The sequence below is a fragment of the Camelus bactrianus genome, chromosome 12 (assembly GCF_048773025.1).
Source record: "Camelus bactrianus isolate YW-2024 breed Bactrian camel chromosome 12, ASM4877302v1, whole genome shotgun sequence".
NCBI classification, from domain to species: Eukaryota; Metazoa; Chordata; class Mammalia; order Artiodactyla; family Camelidae; genus Camelus; species Camelus bactrianus.
Genome location: NC_133550.1, coordinates 46,393,280 through 46,416,972, shown reverse-complemented (window position 1 = coordinate 46,416,972; position 23,693 = coordinate 46,393,280). Strand labels below are relative to the sequence as shown.

The 23,693-nt window shown below is 35.8% G+C and overlaps 1 protein-coding gene across 3 annotated transcripts; it reads left to right on the top strand.

The window, feature by feature from the left end:
- Window positions 1–665: 665 nt before the first annotated feature.
- Window positions 666–22,325, top strand: ALX1 (ALX homeobox 1). 3 transcript variants are annotated; one of them, XM_045519403.2, is made up of 5 exons: window positions 666–860; window positions 1,130–1,405; window positions 4,262–4,566; window positions 7,578–7,706; window positions 21,691–22,325. In XM_045519403.2, exons 1-5 carry the CDS (start codon window positions 746–748, stop codon window positions 22,009–22,011), a joined length of 1,146 nt encoding a protein of 381 aa, XP_045375359.1. In that variant the 5' UTR covers window positions 666–745; the 3' UTR covers window positions 22,012–22,325. The 3 variants fall into 3 exon arrangements, with proteins under 3 accessions (XP_045375359.1, XP_010957101.1, XP_045375360.1); XM_010958799.3 differs by having other exon boundaries at window positions 722–860; window positions 946–1,405; XM_045519404.2 differs by having other exon boundaries at window positions 725–860; window positions 1,018–1,405.
- The last annotated feature ends 1,368 nt before the right edge of the window (window positions 22,326–23,693 follow it).

The following is a 23,693-nucleotide window of genomic DNA, read 5'->3' as shown; positions in this document are numbered from 1 at the left end:
TGGCCAAGACCGCGCCGGGACGCTGCCTCGCCGTTGTGCCCAGCTCCGCGCACGCCCCTCGTTCCCCGCACGGCTTTTCAAACTCCACCGCGACTCTTTAAAAGTAAAAATAATAATTTTGTAAAAACCACGCTGGAAGCCTTCCTCTTTCATAAACCCCTTTGCATAACGAGCTTCCCTCTGGCCCATACTAAGGGCCCTTTGGAGGCTCTTTTCCTATCGCGGTTCCTTAAAATAATCTGAATCTAATGATAAAATCACGCACCAAGGCTAGGTTGAGAGAAGGGTGGGGAAATAAGGTTGGTATTAGTATAGTGGTTTCAATGCCTCTTGCTCGGCTTCCCTCTCCCATCGCCACCACATCCACACGCCGCCGCATTCCAGAAAGAAAGGAAAGGCCAAGGGCTCTTAAGCGCCGGGAAGCGCCGGGACGCCGAGCTCCCCTTGGTTGGAAGCAGAAGCCGCCCCTCTACCACGGCTGTCCCAGTTAATAGCTGCCAACGCATCCGGCTTCTTGGGCTTCGGATTAATGTGGATCTTCCACATAAACGATTTACGGATGAAATAAAAGCCCTTTAGAGCAATACTTCCTTTCAAGTTCTTAAGACGCCTCTAAATCTTTCTGTTAGTGAGTGGCTGGCGTGGGGGCGGGGTGGGTACCGGGGGCAGGGCGGGCGGCCGGGGAGGGCGCAGAGAGCAGGAGTGGAGGGTTAACTGCTGTGCGATCTCACCAAGCTCTCCTGAAATGCCAGTCCACTGTCGCGTCGACAATGTTTCTGGGTGTCGTGGCTTCGTCCCTGCTGGCATTTGTCTGAAATGGAGCTGTCTGTCTAACCTAGGCCTGGACGCGCCCTGCCCGGGTAAGTGGGGGAAGATGGGGGTGGGGTGGAGGCGGAGGGGGACCCGGGGTGGAGTTAGTCGCCTGCCTATTTTCATATTCATTAGAACTGGGAGGTTGCCCGAGGAGCCCAGCTGAGTTTCAAGATATAAAAGCAACTTCGGGTGCCCCCTTTGCAGCCCGGACGTCTTAAAGGGCTCGGAGCCGGGCAGCTCCCGGCGCCGCAGCGCTCGCTTCCCCTTCGCTCCTCTCTGGCCCTCCCTTCTCCCGCCCACTCGCTCCCTCCCCCAGCGCTCTCCAGCTTCCGAGCCCCAGGAGCTCCGCGACAGCCTTCCAGGATTATGGAGTTTCTCAGCGAGAAGTTTGCCCTCAAGAGCCCACCGAGTAAAAACAGTGACTTTTACATGGGCGCAGGAGGCGCGTTGGAGCACGTTATGGAGACGCTGGACAATGAGTCCTTTTACAGCAAAGCGTCGGCGGGCAAATGCGTGCAGGCCTTTGGGCCCCTGCCCCGCGCCGAGCATCACGTGCGTCTGGAGAGGACCTCGCCCTGTCAGGACAGCAGCGGTGAGTCCCCTGCGCTGGCCGAGCTGCGGCAGCCCACCCGCTAATCCGGAGTGTGAGGACCGGCCCGGACGAGGAGGGCGGGAGGGAGGAAGGAAAGAAGGAAGGAAGGTGGGAAGGAAGGAAGGAACGAAAGACAGCAGGAGCGAGAGAGCTGGAGGGCGGAGGAAGGTAGTGGAACCACGCTTGTTTTAGGAAGCGGAGTTTTGGCTGCTGCAGACTTTGGGGGGAGCAAAGGAAGGGTGCCGCACCGGGTTGCCTCCGGCCGGTTCTCTTTTTGCTGTGAGTCTTGTCCCCCACGGGTCCTGGAGTCTCTCTACCCAGGACCCCGGCGTAAACTGATAGGGCGCTAAATAGAGCGTAATTGAGTCAAGACAGCGGGCTTCCTCTGCGAGCCCGCCGCGCTGCCGGGGCAGGAGGGGCTGAAATCCATCACAGCTCGTTAGAGGACGTCACTATCTTCGCGAATAAGAAAACTTAGGTGAAAAACCTTTCTTACTTTCCAAAACGTAGCGATAGTTTTCTTTGTGAAGTTAGAGGATTGCGAGATTAGCTTGTGTAAATTTGTGATTTCTACTTCTTCGCATTTGCAGTACAGCAGATAAATAAGTGTTAAACGCCAAGTCACTTTATTTAGCTTCGGGCAAAGAATTCTCAATATAATCGCTCACTCCAGAATTCTGCATTGTCTGTTTTTCTGACTCCACATTAGAAGTCACCTAAGAAGCCTTTCGGAGTGCTTCTGGGTGAAATCTTCAACTTTGAATGGCCAAGTATCTCAAAGTCAAAATGTTATCAAAACAAACCATCTATCTTTTCTATCTTGTAACCCAATACAAACCTATTTTTTTCAGATCGCGACAGCTAAAGCAAGTTTACAGTTCCAAGAGGACTTTTCCTTATCATTGTATATATTCCACAGTTGAGCTGTAAGGAGCGGGTTGCTTTAAAATAACAAACGAATTAAGTGTGAAATATTTACAACAAGCCTCCCGCCCCCTATTTTGATGGAGGTTCGAAATCTGGCAAGGCACTGGCTCATAGAAACTCATTTTCTAAATACTTAGTACACAGTAAGCTTAAAAAACGACCTCGTGTATTTTACTTACTTTGTTCAACGTTGCAAGTTACTTTCGACTTCCAAGTTTAAATCAAAAATACAGGCGCAAAGGCTAGAGAAAATCAGTTAAATCTCAGTCACTTATTCAGAAAGACCCGAAAAATTGGTTTTTATTTTAACACACTAAAATTTTGGTTTCCTGGCTGTATTTCAGACCACAGCATCTTTATTTTGGAATTCTTAGGTGTATACGTAAAATTATTTCCACGGACGGGGTTTTTAAAAAATGGTTCTGAAGTGTCCTATGTTGACTGCTGGATATGACTCAATCATAATATTTTAAATTGTCAGGATTCCAAAATAAAAGAGATAGGTATTTTTAATACTTGATCAAGTTTTAAAAGAACATCATACTATTAAGATGAATTTTAATAGGGAAGTATTAAGTAAGATGAATGTAAGGCAACAAGAAGTCCGCTAAATTTAGTAAAATTCCTGTCTTTCTCCTGAGATGTCCTTACCCTCACGCCTGTTTCCCCTCCCCCCCCCCCCCCCCGTCCCTAATTACCGCAGTTCCCCGTTAACTCTGACGAAAGAGACAAAACGGTACTGTTAGTCAAGGCTCTTCTTTATATTCAGTTTTACATCACATCTTCCTTTGCATAAAACCTATTAGGTATCTAAGTTATCTAGGTACTAAAGTTTAATATATTTGTATAATGATTAAAGCAGTTGTAAAAATACATTATGAAAGATAATTTTAAAACAGAAAAACGAAAAAAGTTTCACAGTTCATTGGATATCACTGTTGTGGCTGGGATGACCTTTAAAAAATGCTTCCCATTTCTTATGTGCATCCATTGCGTGTGTGTGTGTGTGTGTGTGTGGCACCGTAAGATATATTTTTGTTTTACATCATACTGCCAGCATGCACTCAAATCTGGAGGAAATCACTGAAATTAAAACATCTCTAAACAGAATGCCAGATGACATCCTTTATAATCTTTTAATATAGATGCTTTAATTTCTGTTCTTTACTAGAGGGAAAATTAAAGCTTTTTGTCTTAAAACAAATTTCATGAGCTAAGCAGAAATTTATCATATTTGGAAAGAACCTGCGAGTTTTTAAGCTAAAGAAGTCTATTTAAATCTTACTTTTCTGTAGGAAACACTTTCAGAAACCAATAGCAAATTCACTTTTAACTTAGCAGATCACTTTTTTGAATTAAAATTTTTGAGTGCAGACATGAATATATAGTTAAAATCGTGGAAATATAGTAGAAACGATACTGTATCTTAAATCTCTAGTCCATAGGTTTTGTGTGGAGGAGAAACATAACTTTTGAGAAGAGTTTGAATTTTGGTTTACAGATACTATTTAAAATTGAAATATCTTTTTTGAGCCACCTAAGTAACTTAATTTTGTCTGCTGCAAATAAAATATGATATATTGGCTCACTTTTCAAAAATTATGCTCACCTAGGTGTTTTTTTAAAAAATGTAGAGCATCTTTTGACTACCTAAATTTGATTATAAATTATGTGCATAAGCATTACATGAATCCCGGAGAGGAGAACTGTATATTTTTGGCAGATGAGTTCAGTGTATACATTTTAAAATGGTTTTAAACCTGCCCAAAGTGAATTAATAATCGTACATAATGTGATGATCAAATTTAATACTGGCACAATAAATCATTAACAGATCGCTTCCCTGATGCTCTAAATTACTTCAACTTACTTCCTTCATGGAGATGTTTTGCAATCCTGAGAGCTGTTGTTTTCCCCCTCTGGGTACAGTGAACTATGGGATCACTAAAGTAGAAGGACAGCCTCTTCACACCGAGCTAAATAGAGCTATGGACAACTGTAACAGCCTCCGGATGTCTCCCGTGAAAGGGATGCCAGAGAAGGGAGAACTGGATGAACTTGGGGATAAATGTGACAGCAACGTATCCAGCAGTAAGAAGCGGAGACACCGGACCACCTTCACCAGCTTGCAGCTGGAGGAGCTGGAAAAGGTCTTTCAGAAAACCCACTACCCGGATGTGTATGTCAGAGAACAGCTTGCTCTGAGGACAGAGCTGACTGAGGCCAGGGTCCAGGTAGGAGCCAAATGAAGGCTTGGGGGTGGGTGTGTGTGTGTTTGGTGGGTGGGGAGGTGGGGGTGGGATAGTGTTCGAATAATTCAATAGCTGCATTTTACCAATAAAGGAAGAAACTGATTCTCCTACTGAACATATAGAACAGTATAATATATGCATGTCAGTCTATTAAAATTCCTTTTTACTTGCCGAGAATTTGACAACTCACACACAGGTATAAAACAAAAGAACACTTGAGTTGTTATATAGACATAGAAACTAACGATTCTTTTAAAAGAACATAATATGATAAATTTCTGATTTTAAAAAGTAATTTTTAAAGGATAAAAAGTCAGAGTTATAGCTCTACAGTCTAGTAATACATGTATTTTATTTTTCTATTTTATCAACCACTTAGGTTCTTTTTAGGTTATATACCCAATGTTGGTAAGTTATTTGTGTAATAGCCCATAAATTTATAGTTTAAGATTGGAGTTATAATAAAACAAAGAAAAGATGAAACAATCTCACAAACTCCCAGTTGTTATATAAGCCATAAACTATTTTCACTGTACATAATTGAAGAAATATATAGCTCATCTACAATTTTCTAGCCCCAGGAATTGCCAATGCATGCCATTCCATTATAATTTTTAAAATCTAGATAACATGATTTTTGCCAAGGCAGTAGTCATAATAATCTTAAAGTAATTTTTAAAAATATAAATTTAAGTCAATTATATTTATAGATTATATTCAGATTATCTAATTGGATGATTCAATATGCTTAATTTCTAGTAATTTGAAAAAATAAAATTATACTGATACAACTCTTCCTTTTAGGCACATTTTATTTTTACTAGCTTTGCTATTTGTAAACTGTATTATTTCCCAAATAATAGTAATTCAGGAGAACGAACATTTCCTTTGTGTTTTTACTACTCTAAGTAAAAAAGTCCTAAGTTTTGCAATTCCTATAAACCACTAGACTAGAGAAGTAAATAAAATAGCAAAAAATTTTGTTCTGACTGGAGTAATAGTATTCCTTTTGAAGATTAAGCCATTGTAAGGCCCTCATACGTCAGTAAAGACAACATCTGGTGGTGCAGGAATAACAAGCAGCAGATTTCTGCTTTAGTTTGTGGAGACAAATGGTTACTTTATCTTAGTTCAGGAAGTAAATATATAGAAAGTTGATGCTAAGGAAGAATTTGGACTTGTGAAGTGTTAACACAACTCCCGCAAGTGTGTTTTTTGGCCTTGTGTTCCTATATTTAAATTAGTTATTCTTGTAACCATAGAAAACTATGTTTACACACTGAGTGATCAACTGTGCACAATGCAGGTTTCCCCTTTAACATCTCATCAAGTCCTGATTAATTCTGGTCTAAGACCCTGTGCAGAGAGCCAGCCTGCACCTCATTTACTCCGGTGGGTTCTCCTTCCTGCTTCTCACAGCAGAGTGGTAACCAGCCCCCATCTTAGGGAGATTGTCAGGGTCTTTTTCTCAATGAAAAAACTCTGATTACAGTTCCCTTAGTGCTCTCCTGGTGCCTGAGAGTGGGGGCTGCAAGAAAGTATGTTTTGTTTTGCTGTTGATGTGTCTTGGGCCCTGAAATAGTGGCTAGTACACAGCTCCCAGCAGTGTTCTAAGAAACTGTGCTGAACAGGTAGCTCTCTTTGCCTTCTTTCAATTGGAAAACACTTCAAAGTACCGTCTTCAGTTGGCAGTGCATGCTTACACCTCAGACTGAGCTTTAATATGTTTCCCTAAGTGTGAAGGTAAAGATATGAGAGCTTGGAATTGAGTATGAAACAGAGTAGAAATTTAAAGTAAATGTTAATGAAAGGTTTTTGATAATTTGCATTTTTATCGTTTATTTCCAGCTTCTCTAAATATTTTATATTCTGAACATGGTTCTGTAAAGACTGAAGAGTTACCCTAATAGCTGCTCATGTAATGTTGACTCAAAAATGTCAAATTATACATATTGAATATAAAATTCTGTATCTCCCTTTGATACCTTAAAATAGTAAAGTGAAGATTCTGGAGAGCTACTAGTGTGAATTAGTGAATATTTAACCCTCTGAGGAAGACAGCTGTTATGATGAATATTCCTAGTATGTCATTAATTAGATTTAGAAGATTTGGAAGACAGTTTAGGGACTTTGTCAGAGGCCGCACTAACCCACAGGCTTCTTGACACTTGGTTATACTGCCCTATTTATTTTATTATTTATATTATCTGTAAATCTTTTAAATTGTAGAAATGATTTTGAGTATTATGAGCATTTTCTATAAGAGAATATAAATGTTACTAGTGGTGTAATTTATGTAATAAACAATTTGTATATTTTAAAACCATAGTTCAGCTTCAGGTGGTGCCATTTTATATACAGTCTTTACCATGTTCAATATAATATATATTCTTAACATTTTATGTTTCTAAATAGTCATGATATTTCTGCTGATGCTATTTGTTTTAGATGTACTGTTTATGTTTACATTTTTCTAAGTTTTTCTAAATATGAGTACAATCTAGAAGAGTCTTCACTTTTGTGACATTTTTAAAGGTAATTGTTTTGACAGACCCAGTTATTAATTGGTTATAGATTGACTGAGTTAATGGATAAGCCCGAACTAAGAAGTTATGAATGTTGTCCAGACTTGCAGCATTCTCTGAGAGGAGGATTGTCTGTGATAATTTGGAGATATAAGGTGTCTTCAAGATCATATAATCTGATTCTTTTTTATCTTCCATAAATGGAAAAAACAGAGGCTCAGACATTTTAAATACATTTTTAGAAGTGTCTTGTGTCTTTTTATTAAATTTTATTGCCTCATGGATATGGCACTTCTCATGGTAAAATAGAAAGTTAAATTTGTGGATCCTCCCTTGACATTAAAACAAAAATCCCTTTATTAGTAAGTTTGTTCACCTTGTTTGCCTTGCTGATTCAAAATTTTTGAACATCACATTTACATTATCAACTATATCTTTCCTAAAATTCTACTTTTTTAAAAAAATTAGGTTTGGTTTCAAAATCGAAGGGCCAAGTGGAGAAAAAGAGAACGTTATGGCCAAATCCAACAAGCTAAAAGCCACTTTGCGGCCACCTATGACATATCAGTTTTGCCAAGGACGGACAGCTTTCCACAGGTATGGTAAACTGCACGGAGTGCTGCCTGAGAGGAAGAGGTGTGGGTTGTATGTTCTTAAATGGGCTAGTATAGGCTTTATTGTATCCACTGGAACAAGAATGAAAAGTGTAACCTCCTGACGACTTTTTCCATGTTTCTTAGATTTTTATTTTATTAAAATATTGATTGATTTTTTTTTCCAGAGCCATCCATTTAAAAATATGTCAGGGTCTCTTCCTTGGTATACATTGCGACAACTTAAGTAGCATCATTCAAGAGTATGTCTTTTAATTACTCTATGTTCTAATAATTCAGACCCACTCCCTTTGTTAACTTTTAAAACACATAAAGCATTGCTTGGCATGCTGTCTTTGTGGTTGCTCTTTCCTAAACCATACCATAACAGTGTCAGATGTGGCCTGTGCAACCTTCAGGTCCACTTAAAAATATCTTTATTCCTATGTTGTCTTTTCAGCTTTGAAGTTGCTCATTGTTTCCAGGAAACATTTAGCCCTTTGTGACTTAAAACTATATCGAATTAGTACTGGACATAATTTTTTAAATATATCATATTAAGAAATGCTTCTTTTTATAATGGAAGCCCTCATCTCATTTCAGAGAGTATTTAGAAATTCTTTTTCTTCTTATTTTCCCTTTTAATTTAGAAATTTTTTTCACACTTTGTAATTCATGTAAATGAAATTATTTATCTTTCTAATTGGATATTACTTTTCCCTAATATTGAATTACAATCAAAATTATATTTGATACATGGTAAGGGACATGTGTATTATAAGGAACAAGTCATTTGCTATTTCATTTCTTATTGTTTAATGCTACTTTGAAAACAAGTATGTAACGTACACTGATGCAATACCTTGATAGTCCTGTAAACAAATCATTGCATCCCAAAACTTAAGGGTATTTATTTTCTTCAACTGTAAATTCATACCTGTGAGCATGATTCAGTCCTTTAATTTCATGCTATCTTTGTGTTCTTGTGCGTTTCATGGTTTTTAAAAAACCTATCTTGAGAACTTAACTCCTCTAGATAAATTCACCAAATTCATTAATGTAATGTTATACTGTATGTGAACAAGAGCCTTAGAGATCAACCAGTTCAGTTCCTTTATTTTAAAAGTCAGGAAAGCAGATCCAGGTGAGTTAAAAAAAAAATTGGTCCGTGATCACACAATGGTTCCTTACAGGGCAGTCTACAAAGGGCTTCTACAGCTAAGCCTTACCGCTGCAGTTTGCTAGAAGACCAACGTTATGGGTACCTTTGGAATAAATACCCACCCATACCTGCCTTGGGAAGAATCTTGTTTCTCTCACTTTAAAAAATGATGTTAAAGTAGTTCCTTTACATTTTCACATTTTCTTCTACTTAAAAGCATGTATACACACACACACACACTCACATACTCACACACACTCCAGGTTATTTAATATCATTGGGCTAATGAAATTTTACTCATCAAATATTTCACGTGTCCTAGCTGAGTTCTAAACAGTGCTGTGAGGCTGTTCCCCTCTAGGCTGTAAGCTCCGTGAGAGTGGGCACTGCGGTTTTCCTCGCTGTCCACCCCACTGCAGCCCTCGCTGGGTCAGGCACTGTTCTAAGCAGGGAACATGTATTAACTCATTCCATCCTCACCACAATTATGCAGTAGGTATACCTAATTATCCCTAGTTTTCAAATGGGGAAACTGAGGCACAGAGAGGTGAGGTATTTACTCACTTTGGTTAGTGGCGGTGAAACCCAGATCTGAGCAGAGGCGCTCTGGCTCTCAGGAGCAAGATCCAAACCCCCGCAGTAGACTGTCCCTCCCAGTAAATACATTTGAATGATTGAATGGTTAATAAATACCAACAAGCATAAGGCTCAAGTTGCATTATTCAAGTCTGCAATTTAGTTCAGGGAAGCAGAGAATGTACCCAGAACCAGTGAAATAACAAAAAAAATCATGAGGATAGCATGTGCTTTATATGATTTTGAACTGCTTGACTGTGATGACTTTAGAAATACTAAAGTCACAAATTATGGACTCTTTTCAAAAGGACTTTAAACAGTTGTGTTGGTAAGTCTGTCACACAACACTTGTCTATAATGTATCTTCTTTTACCTAATTATTTCAATCTTTATTCCTTCCCTTCTAAGCCCCATTTCTGTCTGCCTGCCAGTTCTCTGCTCTTTGCTGTTGGTTGCCTTATCTCTGCCCCCCTTCTTCTTCAGGACCATGAAACATGTAGAGTTGTGCTAAACATAACAGTTTACTCCAACTAGTCACCCTTTTTTCCTAGAATTGTCTTGCCATTTCATTATTGGGCCTCACAGCTTTCGATGTTATCAGTTAGCAGAATGAGGTGACCTAGTAGCTCAAGCAGGAAGGGAAATGCTACAAATTGTCCATTTGATAGTCTTTTTCACTACAACAAAGGATTAATTTAAAATTTTCCACTCACAGATCATGGAATTTTGCACTAATTCTCCTTGTGGCCTCTGCGTAATTTATGTCTATTGTTTATACTGCCTCATAATTTAAGTATGGGAACACAGAGTGCATATGTTGAAGTTATTTTGACAGTACAGTTCATTAACAGTGATTAAAAAAATAATCAATACTGCTAAAGCCACAGTGCTTTTCTATATGGGTAAGTCTTTTAATGTTTGGTTACCAGAAATTCTGAAATCAAGTGTCTCCCACTCCCCACTGTAGGTGTTGGGTAAAGTCACTGGAAAATTCCGTTTTAACTTAAAAATATGTGGTTGACTTTTTTTAGTTTGTTTGAAAAAAAAATTATGCTGAAGTTATGTCTCTAAAGCCTCAGCCTAAGGAAACTTTTTTTTTTAAATCATGTGGCTTGAAAATAGAAGTTTATAATGGGAAAAATAGGAACTGAAATAGAGTCTAACCAAGTCAGTGCAATGAGACATTGTATTTGGTTACTGTTACTAATTACAGAAAAAAATATTAATTACAAAAAAAGTTGAAACTAGAAAATGTTGGCAGCAGGGCAGAAATAAAGAATTAGCAATTTGGCAGGGAAGCAAAAACATATACAGAAATACATCAAAAACAGAAATGATTTAGAAAATGATCTCCTTAAGCTTACTTGTAGTAATAAGCCTGTGGATAATAATCTTACCTAGCATAAAGGTATCTATATATGACATATAACATGTTCACTTATGAGTAGTAATTAATATTTTCTAAAATATTCTAAATACTTTGTTTCCACTGGTCTTCATTATACTATAGTAACAACAGCCGTAAGAGTAAAAATAGTAACTACCAGTTGAGGGTTTATTTTAAGCCAGGCTTTCTTCTTAATGCCATTAACTCATTGAATTTGAGCCCAGATTTTTTTTTGCCTTCAGAAGTCCAGGGCTCTTCATGCAACATTTTGTCCTTAATCCAACACTGAGCAGTAAAATAGTTCAATTTTGACCCTAAAACATCACTTTACTTTGGAAAGGAAAAATGCTTCCACTTAAAAAATTTATAAAATAATAATATAAAATATTTTTTAAATGTAGGCACTTAAACTGTTGAAGATACTCTTTTCCTTAAGCTTGCTCATATTTGAGAGCAAACAAACATAAGAAAATGAGCACCCTTGATATCAGTAGTAATATGTCCTAAAGGTAGTATATTTTAATGTACTGAAAAATAGTGTATATATGCATATATTTTTTAAAGCCCTTTATTTTCGGCTCACAACACCATGTTTTAGAAAACAGGCTCATTGCTTGTGCTGACTCTGCCTCCCTCTGTGTTGAATTCCCTCCCCCTCACCTAAACCATATTTCTGCCCTGAGCCTCCTCTCAGTCCTCCTTCAATCAGTGCATCACTTTCTCACTGACATTGTGATGGATTGTGTGGAACGTCTGCCACACCAGTTAGGATATAAAGTATTTAAAAGATGATTAAATTCTTACGCACCTTTGTATTACCCCAGTATTAAGCAAATTATGTATACACTGACTACATTTGGAAAAAAGTACTGGTTCACTTCAGTATTGAGGAGTACATTATAAAACAAAAGTTAGTCTATTTTTAATAAAGCAAATGTTTCTGAATCCGTGCTGTTAGCTAACTCTGTGGTCTTAAGCAATTAACTTTTCCTCTTTGAGTCTCATTTTCCTCCTCTTTGAAAGGGATAGACTAGGAACATTTTGCAGGCTCCTTTCAGCTTTTATTATGTTTTTTTCCTTCCAGAGTTATTTGCATTTTATCCAACAAATATATGCTAGGAACTGTTTTAGGCATGGAGATTATATAAATGATCCAGACAAAATCTCCTGCTTTTTGGACAGATTACAAACTAGATGTAACAAATTCTTCAAACACTTCTTGATGCAAACTAGATCCAGCAGAGCAAAAGAGATCTTTATAATTTTGTCCTTGAGTTTAAGAAGCAGGCATCTATCTACATTAGATTCTAACTTGTTTCTAATTTATCAAAACCAAAGCAATTTTAAAATAATTATTTTTGGTGAATAAAATATTTTCTCTTTAGGTATAAACATTTTCTAGAAGATTATAGCCAGCCTTCATTCTTACAAGAAGGGCTAATTTCATACCGTGAGGTTAGGCTTGGATTACACGTGCATTAACTGTATCATTTACTAGCTGGGTAACTTTGGGTAAGTCTCTTGACTTCCTTGATGTTCCGATTCTTATTCTTTATAAAATGGAGGGATTGTTGGTGCTGGAGCTGGTGATCTTAGTGGTGTAGATGATGATGGTGATGATGATTATGATGGTGGTACCTTTTTTGTTATGAAGAGGGTTAAAGTGATTGCTAAACAGTCTAGGGAGCTAAATACTGGGATTTGAGAAGGGCCCAGGATGAATATATGACTATGGGCTTCCCAGTCGGGGAGTTGTGTGTTCAAATCCTGGCTCTGCCACTTAATAGATTTTTAGAACTTTGGCGAATGAGTTAATCTCTAGGAACGTTTCTCTTCATTTATAAAATGGTGCTAAAGGTTCATATGATATTTGTAAGGATTAAACAAACTAGCTTATGCTAAGTACTTAAGACATTGCTTAGTACATAACGAGTGCTCAATAATCATAACTCTGTAATAACCATTAGTAATTATTAATTTATTTCTTCAGTAGAGAGGTAGCTAAGTGGTTTGAATGTTCCCTTACATTGTAGCATTTAAACTAATCCAATCTGTGAGTAAATTTACTGTTTGGGGAGCTAGAGAAAGATCGAATTCAGTTAAATATTCTTTTTCTTTAAATTAGGGCATACCAAATATGGTAGCTTTAAGTAAATTTGAGCATATTCTTAATACACCAAAATTATTTTCTAATGAAGAAAATATTTTTATTGAAATTTCAAAAAAGGAATTGAAGTTTTTTCCCACCAAAATTTTCAGTGAGGGTTTATTTAGTATATAGTGAGAATTATAATTAAATCTATGTTTACAAAATGTACTAAGGGACCTATGCAGTGTCTTTGCTTTCTGCTTTTTAATTGATGGCTTTATAAATGTATGCCACTTGGAGTCTGAACATTCAGGTTATAGCTAATTTGTAGTCACTGGGGTAATTTAAAACACAGGTGAAGGCTGTATAATATTTCTAGTTTAACAAATTCTATCTCAAGCATTATTATACAATTTTTAAAAGGAAATTTTGACTTTTCTGTAAAATAGTGATTGTGAGGATATTGTTCACCCTTCTTTCTTCGATCACCAGTTTCCGAACTAATCTTAAGGTTTACCTTTACTTAAGCTAAATAAGGAATGTGGAACTTGTTTCCTTCAGCCACTGGGGTTTAGCAATTTAAAGGTATCTGGAGCAGTTTTTACCTTCAGAAGAAGTCTCACATTTTTCACTGTTATTTTTATTTTTCCCCAAATATTTGAAGTAAACAAATAACCCAAGGTCTTTTAAAAATGTTAATAACGTAGCTATACTTGATGCATCATGTGATGAATATTCTCATATCTGTGGAACAGCCAGTGAGATGGTCATATATCGTGATATTGTGAAACTGCCCTCGTGATGAATGGAGAGAAAAAAAATGTTAACGTCATCAGGTCAACAACTCGTACTGATAGTCTAGTTTCTCACTGATTGTAAGCACACATATTTAAAGTTATAGAAGGATATAAATTACTCAAACTGATGTAATTTTCACAATGAATAAAGTTGCTGATTTAATTAAGTATATGAATATATCTGTTTTCTATAATATGTATAAATAATATTTCACATATATTTAGATGTAGATGTTAAAAAAAATCATATGTAGCAGGAGGCAGATTTTCCCAGTATCTATTAGGTAAAAATGCAGCTAGACACAAACAGTGAATAATTTTTATTTTGTTGCAGATACAAACACTTGAAAGAGGTAAAGAATATACTCTAAGAGTAGTGAAGTGCATTCATGTTTTTAATATTGAAAATAGGCTTATCTTTTGAAAAATATAATATTGAAATTTAATGTGATTTAATGACTTTACACAGTAGTAATAATTTAGCTCATTTTTTGGCTTTTAATAAGTGACCACTGTTAAAGCATTGGATTTAACTGAATTGATCAGAAGTATTTTATATTTTACGAGGAAAGAGTAAATCAATAAATTGAATAGATTACTAAAATAAGTAATAATTTTAAAATGTACAAATAAGTTATTGAGGAGTGACAATGTTGCATATCAAGCATCAAAGTCTGGAAAGTCTATGAGCACAGACTGTGGATTAAAGCCCAAGTTCACATTCTTATTGTTACTGTGAACTTCAGGATAGACTTTAATCCAGAATTGTGTGTGTGCCGTATTTATTAAGCTGCATGTGTCTATGGGTTTTCTTTTATATTCTAAACTATGGAGCATTAAATAGAAAAAAAAAATTGCGCAAACTCACAGTTGATTTAAAAATCACAAAAATCACAAAAATAAAATTCCAAATTAGAGCTAACACAAATATAAGATGAATATAATTGGTAAGTTTACTCAGGATTTTAAAAATAAGTTCAAAGCTCATATATGACACCAAGTGAGGACCCTCTAAGATTAAAAATATACTGTGCAAAATAAAATATTTGCATACTTGACTTATATTTTGTTATTAAATCACACAGAAAACTTAATTTTTAATTTTTGTTTTTTGTAATTGTAAATTTTGTTGTAGTAGAGGAGTTGTCATTGAGAATGAATCAGGTACTGATGAATCAGCATAGCTATCATGCATGTATTAAAATACATGAAAAATAAGGTAACAAATAATTGGGAAATACTTAGTATGATCATTGTTGCTGGATAATGATAAAAAAAAATAGCAGATTCTAAGTGCTGATTGAATTGATTTGAAAAGTTTGATTTTAAGGCATGTAGGATGAGACTTCCTAAAAATCTTTTTTTTAAATGATCATAATTACTGTAAAATTTAAGAACACATTCAACAGTAAAGGAAAAGAAAATTATTCTTAATATTTCCTGTATCTTCAACTTAGAATATATTTCAAATATTATCTAAATAATACAAAATGTAGACACATTTAAATGTCATTATGAACATTTTCAGACATTAGCATTTCTTATGAGATTTAATGCTTTTCATTTTTGCACTAATGAGAGATAACACACTTTTATTTTTCAGTATAGTATTTTTCTTCTCAGTTTATTGGTCTTATATGACTATTACATCAAACAGTGATTTTTTTTTTTTTAACAGAAAAGTCACTCTTCCTTGGTCCAAATCCCTGTGCACATTTCTAAGATGAAATTTTATTTAAAAAATCAAAAGTAGCAATGAATATTTAATATGTGATCATTTTAGTAATATTATATGTTAAAATCACGTATTTTTGAAATTTTTGAAATATAAATTGATTCCCCCCAAAATCTTAGTATTTCTACATTATCTTAATTTTTTTTTTTTTTTTTTTGGTGAAAATTATACCTAATAAGAGGGCCCTGATGAAAACATGCCCTTATTTCTATCTCAGGCAGTTCCTAAACGTGCTCAGATTGATCTTTTCACTGCGTAATTAATTCAAGTTGGGACTTTTTTTTTTCCAGATGGACAAAGTCTCAGTGTGTTAGTCACTGGTAGCAAACTCACTATTTAGAAAAACACTTATACTCTTTCTCCCTGCCAGCAACCTACTGATGCAGTTACTAGAAAAGTTAATGGGACCTTAAAGTTAGTCAACAGCTAGAAATATCTGTAAGTTACTAAGCATGTGATTCTTATTAATATTTTACCACTCTAAATTTTAAAGGAAGGGATATGTTAGTAAAGAACGTAATAGTCCCTTCAAAAATTGAACTGCTTTTATAAAAAGTGATGTCTGCATTTTTAAAAAAAATAGACCATATAAAAAATTGGGTAAATTAAATTGTATAGTGATAATGTGATAATAAGTCTATACTATAAGTATTAAATAATACTAGAGTAATCAACAGATGTAAACATTTGTCAAAGAGGAAAAACCAAAATCAACTTTCAGATTTTAATGCAAAGAAGCTATTGCTGTAACATCATCACAAGTACCCCTTTGTGAATCCCTCATCTCTGTCTTTTTAAAGCAGCCTTTTAACCCCCACAGGGAAGCGTGGGGGTCAGTGTGAGGGCTGTGTGAGTATAGGATGATTTGTGTATCATGGTGTGTGTGTGTTGTTGCATGAGTGTACATACGGATATTGGTGACAGGTAGGAGCAGTCTATATAGAGAGGAGGAGTCAGGGTTAAATAAACTTATTTCAGTAGAAAAATATCATTTAGGTAGTTTTAAAGATGCTTTAAAATTAAAGAATAGTTATTACTCATATATTTTCATATTGTTCAATATTTCTGTTAAATCCAAATGAAATTCCATAGGCTAGTGTCTCCTAAATTGCACTGGCATTAGGACATAGAATATATAATGCTATCAGGAAGCTATTGGATTTTTTTTTCACATCATGCTACTTTACAACTAAGGCAAAGACTAACAGACTTATGTTTTATTTAAAAGTTTTTTTAAAAGTATGAAAAATTCCTCACTGCAATAAAATCAGTAAATATATTAGAAATATATACCAGGTTTAGCATACCAAAATTTTCCTCATAGTTTTGGTTATACAAAGAATATATCTATATCCAGTTTCTAAGATGAAGATAAATGAGATTTATAATTTCCTATTCATGATTTACCCTGTTACTTCAATTCATGACAGATATATATCCATAGTGAAGAACTCTGAATATATATGCGTGTACTTCAGTATTAACTCTCTCCTTCTTAGCTATTGCTTTTAATTCCTTGGGAGGGAAGTGAATGCTATATGAATTTTTTTTTCAATTTGGAAAGACTCAGACAAAAAGTCAGTTTTCCTCCCAAATTCAAAGTCATGGAATAATTAAGTGTTAACTTTTTATTTGACTAGAAAAATATGAAGGGGCAAACTTTCAAAGTGGAGTAGTAAGTCAGCTGAACTTCCATTCATGCTAATGGGAGGTAGTTGGCTAAGTTCCCTGGGCAGTGCTTTGAACATGCCCCCAGAAATTTTAAAAACGTTGTGAACCACATTAAAACATGGAATATTTTTAGATTATCCACTCCTTTTAAATACAACAAAGAAGAAAAAAATGTAAAGGGAGGCAGTCTTTTTTTTTTTTTTAAAGCACACAGGCAAAAAAGATGTTGGCATTATTCAGTGATGTTCCTGATTTTTGTTAAGCCCTTGAATATGATACAGTTAGAGGCCTACAAAATAAGTATTTCATGCAGAGCACTGTCATTGTAGGTGTCTGTGAAATAGTCCAAAAAAAAAAAAAAAAAAGGTCCTATTTAGAAAAAAAAATGCATACTTTCATTCTAGAATTTAACAGCAAATGTAATATTTCTTTTCAAGAGTCAGAGAGCAAGATTTTTGTACAGCTTCTCTGGTGACAAATAAATATGCAGTTTTAGACAATATGACAGGGATTCCAGTACTTAGTTTTAAAATGACCATTTTTTTTTAACAATAGGATTGGATGGAGGGATGGAGGAGACAGATTGAGCCCACCTTGACAGCAGCAGATTTATTAAACTATAAACTCAAACAGTTTTGTTGTTTAATTAGATATCACCTTCAAATATTAACAGAAGTAGATACTGTAGAACAAAGATGACACCTGCCAGGTTATTCCTGTGGTGGTCAGACATCTCAAATATTAACATTCTCCTGTCAGTGCTGGGTGTTAATACGGGTGAGGGGTACTGACAACCCCCAGCATATCCACAGGAACGTGGCTATAATGATATGGTCTGGAAGCCTTGTCGTATGAGGAGTGCTTAAAGAAAAGAGACTTGTGATTGTATGATAATTGCCTGATGATATTCAGAGATTTTCACAGGTGAGAAGGATGCTGCTTATTCTGTATTTTAAGGAACAGAAATAAAAGCAACAGACATAGGAAGATAGCACTTAACTTTTTTACAGAACTCTCCAAAAGGGAAAGTAATGTTTTTCTTTTTCTAAACAGGGTGAGCTTCTTTTATCATAGGAATTAAACATAATTGAAAGTGTGCAAGGGTTTTCTGCACTTAGAAGGAAGTTGGGCTTCAGCAGTATTTCAGAACTGCCTGTATGGATTATCATCTTTGCCATTGTTTTAATACAAATCCCCTGAGCCGCACCGCATGCTTAATGAATCAGAATCTCCATCTGATGTGTCTATGTTGGAGAATGAGTGTTTAACAGAAAAAAGAAAAAGGGAAGAAAAAAAAAACCTGCCTAGGGAAATGTAGTCAACGGGGTCTAACTATGTAATGTTCGTGATTTCTGTTAAGATTACAGAGTATGGTGATTCTAGCATTCAAATCATGAAAGAAAATCTAGATATATTAGCATGAGTTGTCCAGAACATTTTGATTACATCAGCAAGATGGGTAAGTCCAAATTTTATATTAGGACTCATCTTAGAGATTTTTCCGTCATTGAATAAATGCATGTTAAGGTTTCATCAGGTGTATGTTAGGTCTACAGATAAGGAAACATTTGTGCTTAAATCACTGGGGGTTTTTACCTTCAGAAAGTAGAGTCTCTGAACACCTGCCAAGTTAGGGTTATGAATAAGTAAAGAAGCAATTTCAACTCGTAAGACTAGTTTTTGTCATTGTGGCATTCCTGAAGGTTTCCTGGGTTCAGATTTGACCTCTAACATTGGAGTGACACAGTCTTGGGCGAGTTTTTTAAACTCTCTGCTCTATAGTTTTACCTTCTACAAAGTGGGAATAGTAAAAGCACACACCTTTTAGCGTATTGGAAGGACCAGAAGTCTTCATAATGCTTGGCACATGGTAATTAATCAATAACTTGCTGTCATAAGCGTAGTCTCCATCATTACTGTCATGCTTTAAACATCCAGAGGGGATGCTTCAGAAGAAGCAGAACGCCACTTCACTGGGATGGTTTTTTTATGATTTGCTTCTAACTTTTGCTATAGAAACCAACTAGATCCCCCAAGTCAAGTGAAAACATGAAGGAATTTGAAAATGAATGAAGGGGAAGAGAGGGGAGAGACAGAGATCATGGAAACAGGACATAGCAGTAAAAATGTGTGGCAGCATCACTACCTGTGGGAACATTTGGGTCTCTTCTCAAGCCCAACTTAAATACTGCTGTTAGTAACTTGCTTTACCAGTCTGCTCTGTTCAGAAAACATTTCTATACGTTACATTTCATCAGAAGTAATGCATTTAAAAACTTGCTTGATCATGTTCAGGTAAGAAGTTTTGATCAAAATAAAAATATTTGCCCATGTCATGGAAATTGGAGAATTTCTTTTCATTTTATCCATGGATTACTGTTAATTCTTTTAGGGGGAAAATATTTTAAGTGTCAACTTGTAGATTACCTTCCTGCTTTTACTTTCCTTATTTTTTTCTTTTTTACCTATTTGGTAAATATATTTCTATGCATTAGGAATATGAGTAGATGACTTTAATAATAAATTCTAGCAACACTGTATAAATTGAGAAATCCTTCCACACACATAAAAAGTAAGTAGTCTTTCTCCACCACTGTCTTGCCTTTCATTTACTTTTTTCAAAAGTAAGCAAGCAAAGTCACTTTCATTTCCTGAGAGCCCTTTTGTCAGACATGTGATTGTGGTTTCTGCAGTGTAGCACAATGTTTGATTGAATTTCAGAGGGAAGTCACCCAGATCAAGTTAGAAAAGCTAGTTTGACAGAGTAATGACATTAGCAGCCCCTCTTGTTGGTTTGAGATACATAACTCAGCAATCACTGGCACCAATCATCGTATTTTGACTGAAGCGGGATGCATATAGTAGAATGAACCAAAAGTAAAACAACGTAACCCATGACAATTTAAGGATGAATAAAATATGCAAGTTATGATATATAGATAGATAGATAGATAATATCTATAGATATCTTTCACAGATTTGACATATTTAAAGCAGCTTAGAAAATATTTATTATAAAGAACTACTTTTAAAACAACACTAAAATGAGCATCTTGCCAGTCGTTGAAACCCCACCTAAGGGATGAAATTTGACTGTTCGGTTTTGAAACTAAGTGACAGAGTAACATGTTTACAATCGTGGTCTAGAAGATTTATTAACATATTTTCTGCAGCTAATTGAAAATAAGTTGTCTTTAAAAAGTATGATTTAAGCTTGAGCATTGTAAGACTACGCCAGACTCTATATTTTTGTGTAAAAATAAATATAAGAAAGCATTTCTTGTATATATGTTGAGATAATTGACGACTCTGTTCTAATTATCATGATTTAAAAAAAAGAAATCCAGATGGGGTACACGTATAAATTGTTGCTTGTGTTCCAGTTTAAATCTACTGTAATAATATTGCAAGAGGCATGTAATTTTTAAATTTCATCTTCTAAGGCTGCATGTCTCTGCCTTGCTACACCATGCAACATTTTCCTCCTTTTTGCCCAGATCCTGCCGTTTGCCATGATTTTCTCTGTGCTTCTCAGTAATGCATGTGATCACTGTTTTTTGCCCTTGTTTAAATGGCTGGTCTAAGATACATCCTATTTAGAATTCACAGTACACAAATTCTACTAAGTGTTGCTTTTACATAATGGTAGCTTGAGAGAAGTTTGTATTTGCTGGTAATGCTGCACTGAATTGTTTCCTGTAGAGATTTAATAAGATGAAATGTGAATTTTGGGGGGCACAAATGATAACCCAGTTTTCAGTCTTATGTAAGATGTTTTCTAGCACTTTAATTATACTTATATGATATTTTTGCTAATACTTGCATGTTTTTCTTAGTTGTGCTTCCATTTTTTGGTAATGGTCATGTTTTAGAATTCTAAATTTCTTTTATGTGTCATACTTCTGTTGCATCCTCACTATATCATATATAAATCAGAGTAAATGTTTCAAATATGTGTATAATTCCCCTATTCACAGAGCTATGTATTCAAGACTATAGGAAATGAAGAAAAGAAAGGGTAAACATTTTCCAGAATGAGTTTGATCAAAAATATCTTTACAGAGCAAACAGCCTGATGTCAGCAATGATTTGCAGCAAAAACTACCACACTGAGAGTCCAACTGTGGAACTTAAAAAAAAAAACAAAAACAAAAACAAGCAACTGTGTACCTTTGTTTAGAAAGATGAAAACTGTCTTTAAACTTAAAACTGTACTTCTAACCACTTTTTAAAGCACATGAATTGGTCGGGAATCATGACTAAAGCTTCCAGATTTTATTTTAAGAATCATGACTATAAAAAGAATCCTCAAGAGGCTGACATGTGGTGAGAGTATTTCATGTGGTCAAGTATGTGGGTTTTGGTGATCTATTATAGGACAACAAGCCAGAAGAGTCTTTCAAATAATTATTTCTCAGTAATTGCTTCATGTACTCAGAACGTAATTACAGACCACCCTATGGGAGCCAGCAGTGAACAGTGAACAAACTTTGGTAAATGCAGTTTAACAAAAGCAAGAGAACAAAAGTGAGAACGCGTAAATGTAATATTTGTTGTTTTATATATTCCAGATTCAGAACAATTTGTGGGCAGGAAATGCAAGTGGTGGTTCTGTGGTTACCTCGTGCATGTTACCACGTGACACTTCCTCCTGTATGACACCTTACTCTCACTCGCCTCGGACAGACTCCAGTTACACAGGGTTTTCAAACCACCAGAACCAGTTCAGCCACGTGCCCCTCAACAATTTTTTCACTGACTCTCTTCTTACGGGGGCTACCAATGGACATGCATTTGAAACAAAGCCAGAGTTTGAGAGGAGGTCCTCCAGCATCGCAGTGCTTCGAATGAAAGCCAAGGAGCACACTGCCAATATTTCTTGGGCCATGTAACATACAGTGCTCTTTTATTTTTCTCTTAGTGGCAAAGTAAAACATTCTTATTTCTCATATTTAAAGGATACCACAATAAGCTGCTGTGTGTGGAATTGCTAAAAGGTCAAGATATACAGTGAGACCAGCTTAAATGAATAGTTGTTATTATTTAACATTAAAATCTAAGAATGAACTTCTGAAAAGACTCAATAGGTTTACCATGCACCAGTCTCCACAAGCGCTGTTTTAGTAGAACGTTTTTTTCCCTCTATTGTACAAGTCGATGAAATATGATCATGCAACTTCTTAAAAGAATAAATGTATTAAACAAATTCCTCTGTTATAGATTGATTTATGTTAGTTCTGAATAACAAGAAATCCCTTGTAAAATAATACATGGAAAAGGAGGAAATGCACTGGGGAAAAATGTCAAGATACCAAAGCTGTCAGGTAAATATTGAAGCAGGGCATTTTGGGGAGTTAACTGCCATTTCTCCCTCTCTGACTCCAAGACACAATGAGCATATACCCTGTTGCTGAGAATTTATCTGCAGGCCTCGAAGATTTTTTTTTTTTAACCTCTAGATATTTCACTCCATGAAAAAAGAACTCTTCTGAAATGACCAGCATTTGCATGAAATCTTTGGTCATCGTTTCCTGAAACCACGTGGCTAAAGGTGATAACTGAAATATCCCGGTGTGATTTAAAATATAGTCACGAGAATAGTTTTTATAAATGCCATCTTTTTCATGAAAAAGCCAGCATGAACTCAGTGATTGGTTATCCTACACAAGAAAAAAGGAAAGTTACAAAACCCACTGTTGCTTTTAAACTAAAATTGTATCAAACTGTACACACAAACATCTAATAAATACACTCAAGGAAATATTTTCAGTTAAAGGAGCAGCAAATTGGAATTGATATGTTCCTCGAATACATGCAAGTGCATGTATGTGTGAGTTTGTTTTTTGACATAGAAGCTGTGAGCATTTTTTGCTACCATGGTCTTGCACAGGGAATCAAAATGTCAGAAGGCGCTCTAAAATTTCTGGTGGAAAAGAAGAAAAATACATTGCATCTGGAAAATTGCTAACCCCTTTGATTTACTTCTCCTCCCTTTCCCCTGTCACATTCCAGGCTTTTTCAGATGAGTGAAATGTCAGCCTCCTTGAAAGACTCGTAGGTTCATAAAGGCAAAGTAAATTAATTGAAATGAAGACGACGTCCATGGCTTGGATCAGAGCACGATCTGCTCCTTGTACTTCTTAGAATCTTCCCTGTGGTTCCTGCCGCCTTTAGGGAAATGCTTGGTGGCTCTAAGGCTAAAGGAGAAGAATAAATGAATTTTGAAAATTAAATTTCAGAAAAAGTCTTTACATCCAGTAAGCGTCTCCTTCTAGTGGGAAAATATTTACAGCAGTTTGACATCTTTTGTAATAAAATTTTAAATCAAGCCGATGATGGAGATGAGTGATGTCCTAAACAAACATTCTTTGACTCCATAAAAACTCTGTTCTTTATTACTTTTGTGTTCTCCCTTTTTAGTTTTGTTCCCAAGACAAACTTGTTCAACTTTGGCCCTGAGAATTATGCTTACATGCAGGAGCTTTTGTTCAAGGATTGTTTAGGCAGCTGTTAAATATCCTTCATGTTTTAGGAGAGAATGACTTCTTTTAATATACTCATATATGTGGCCGAT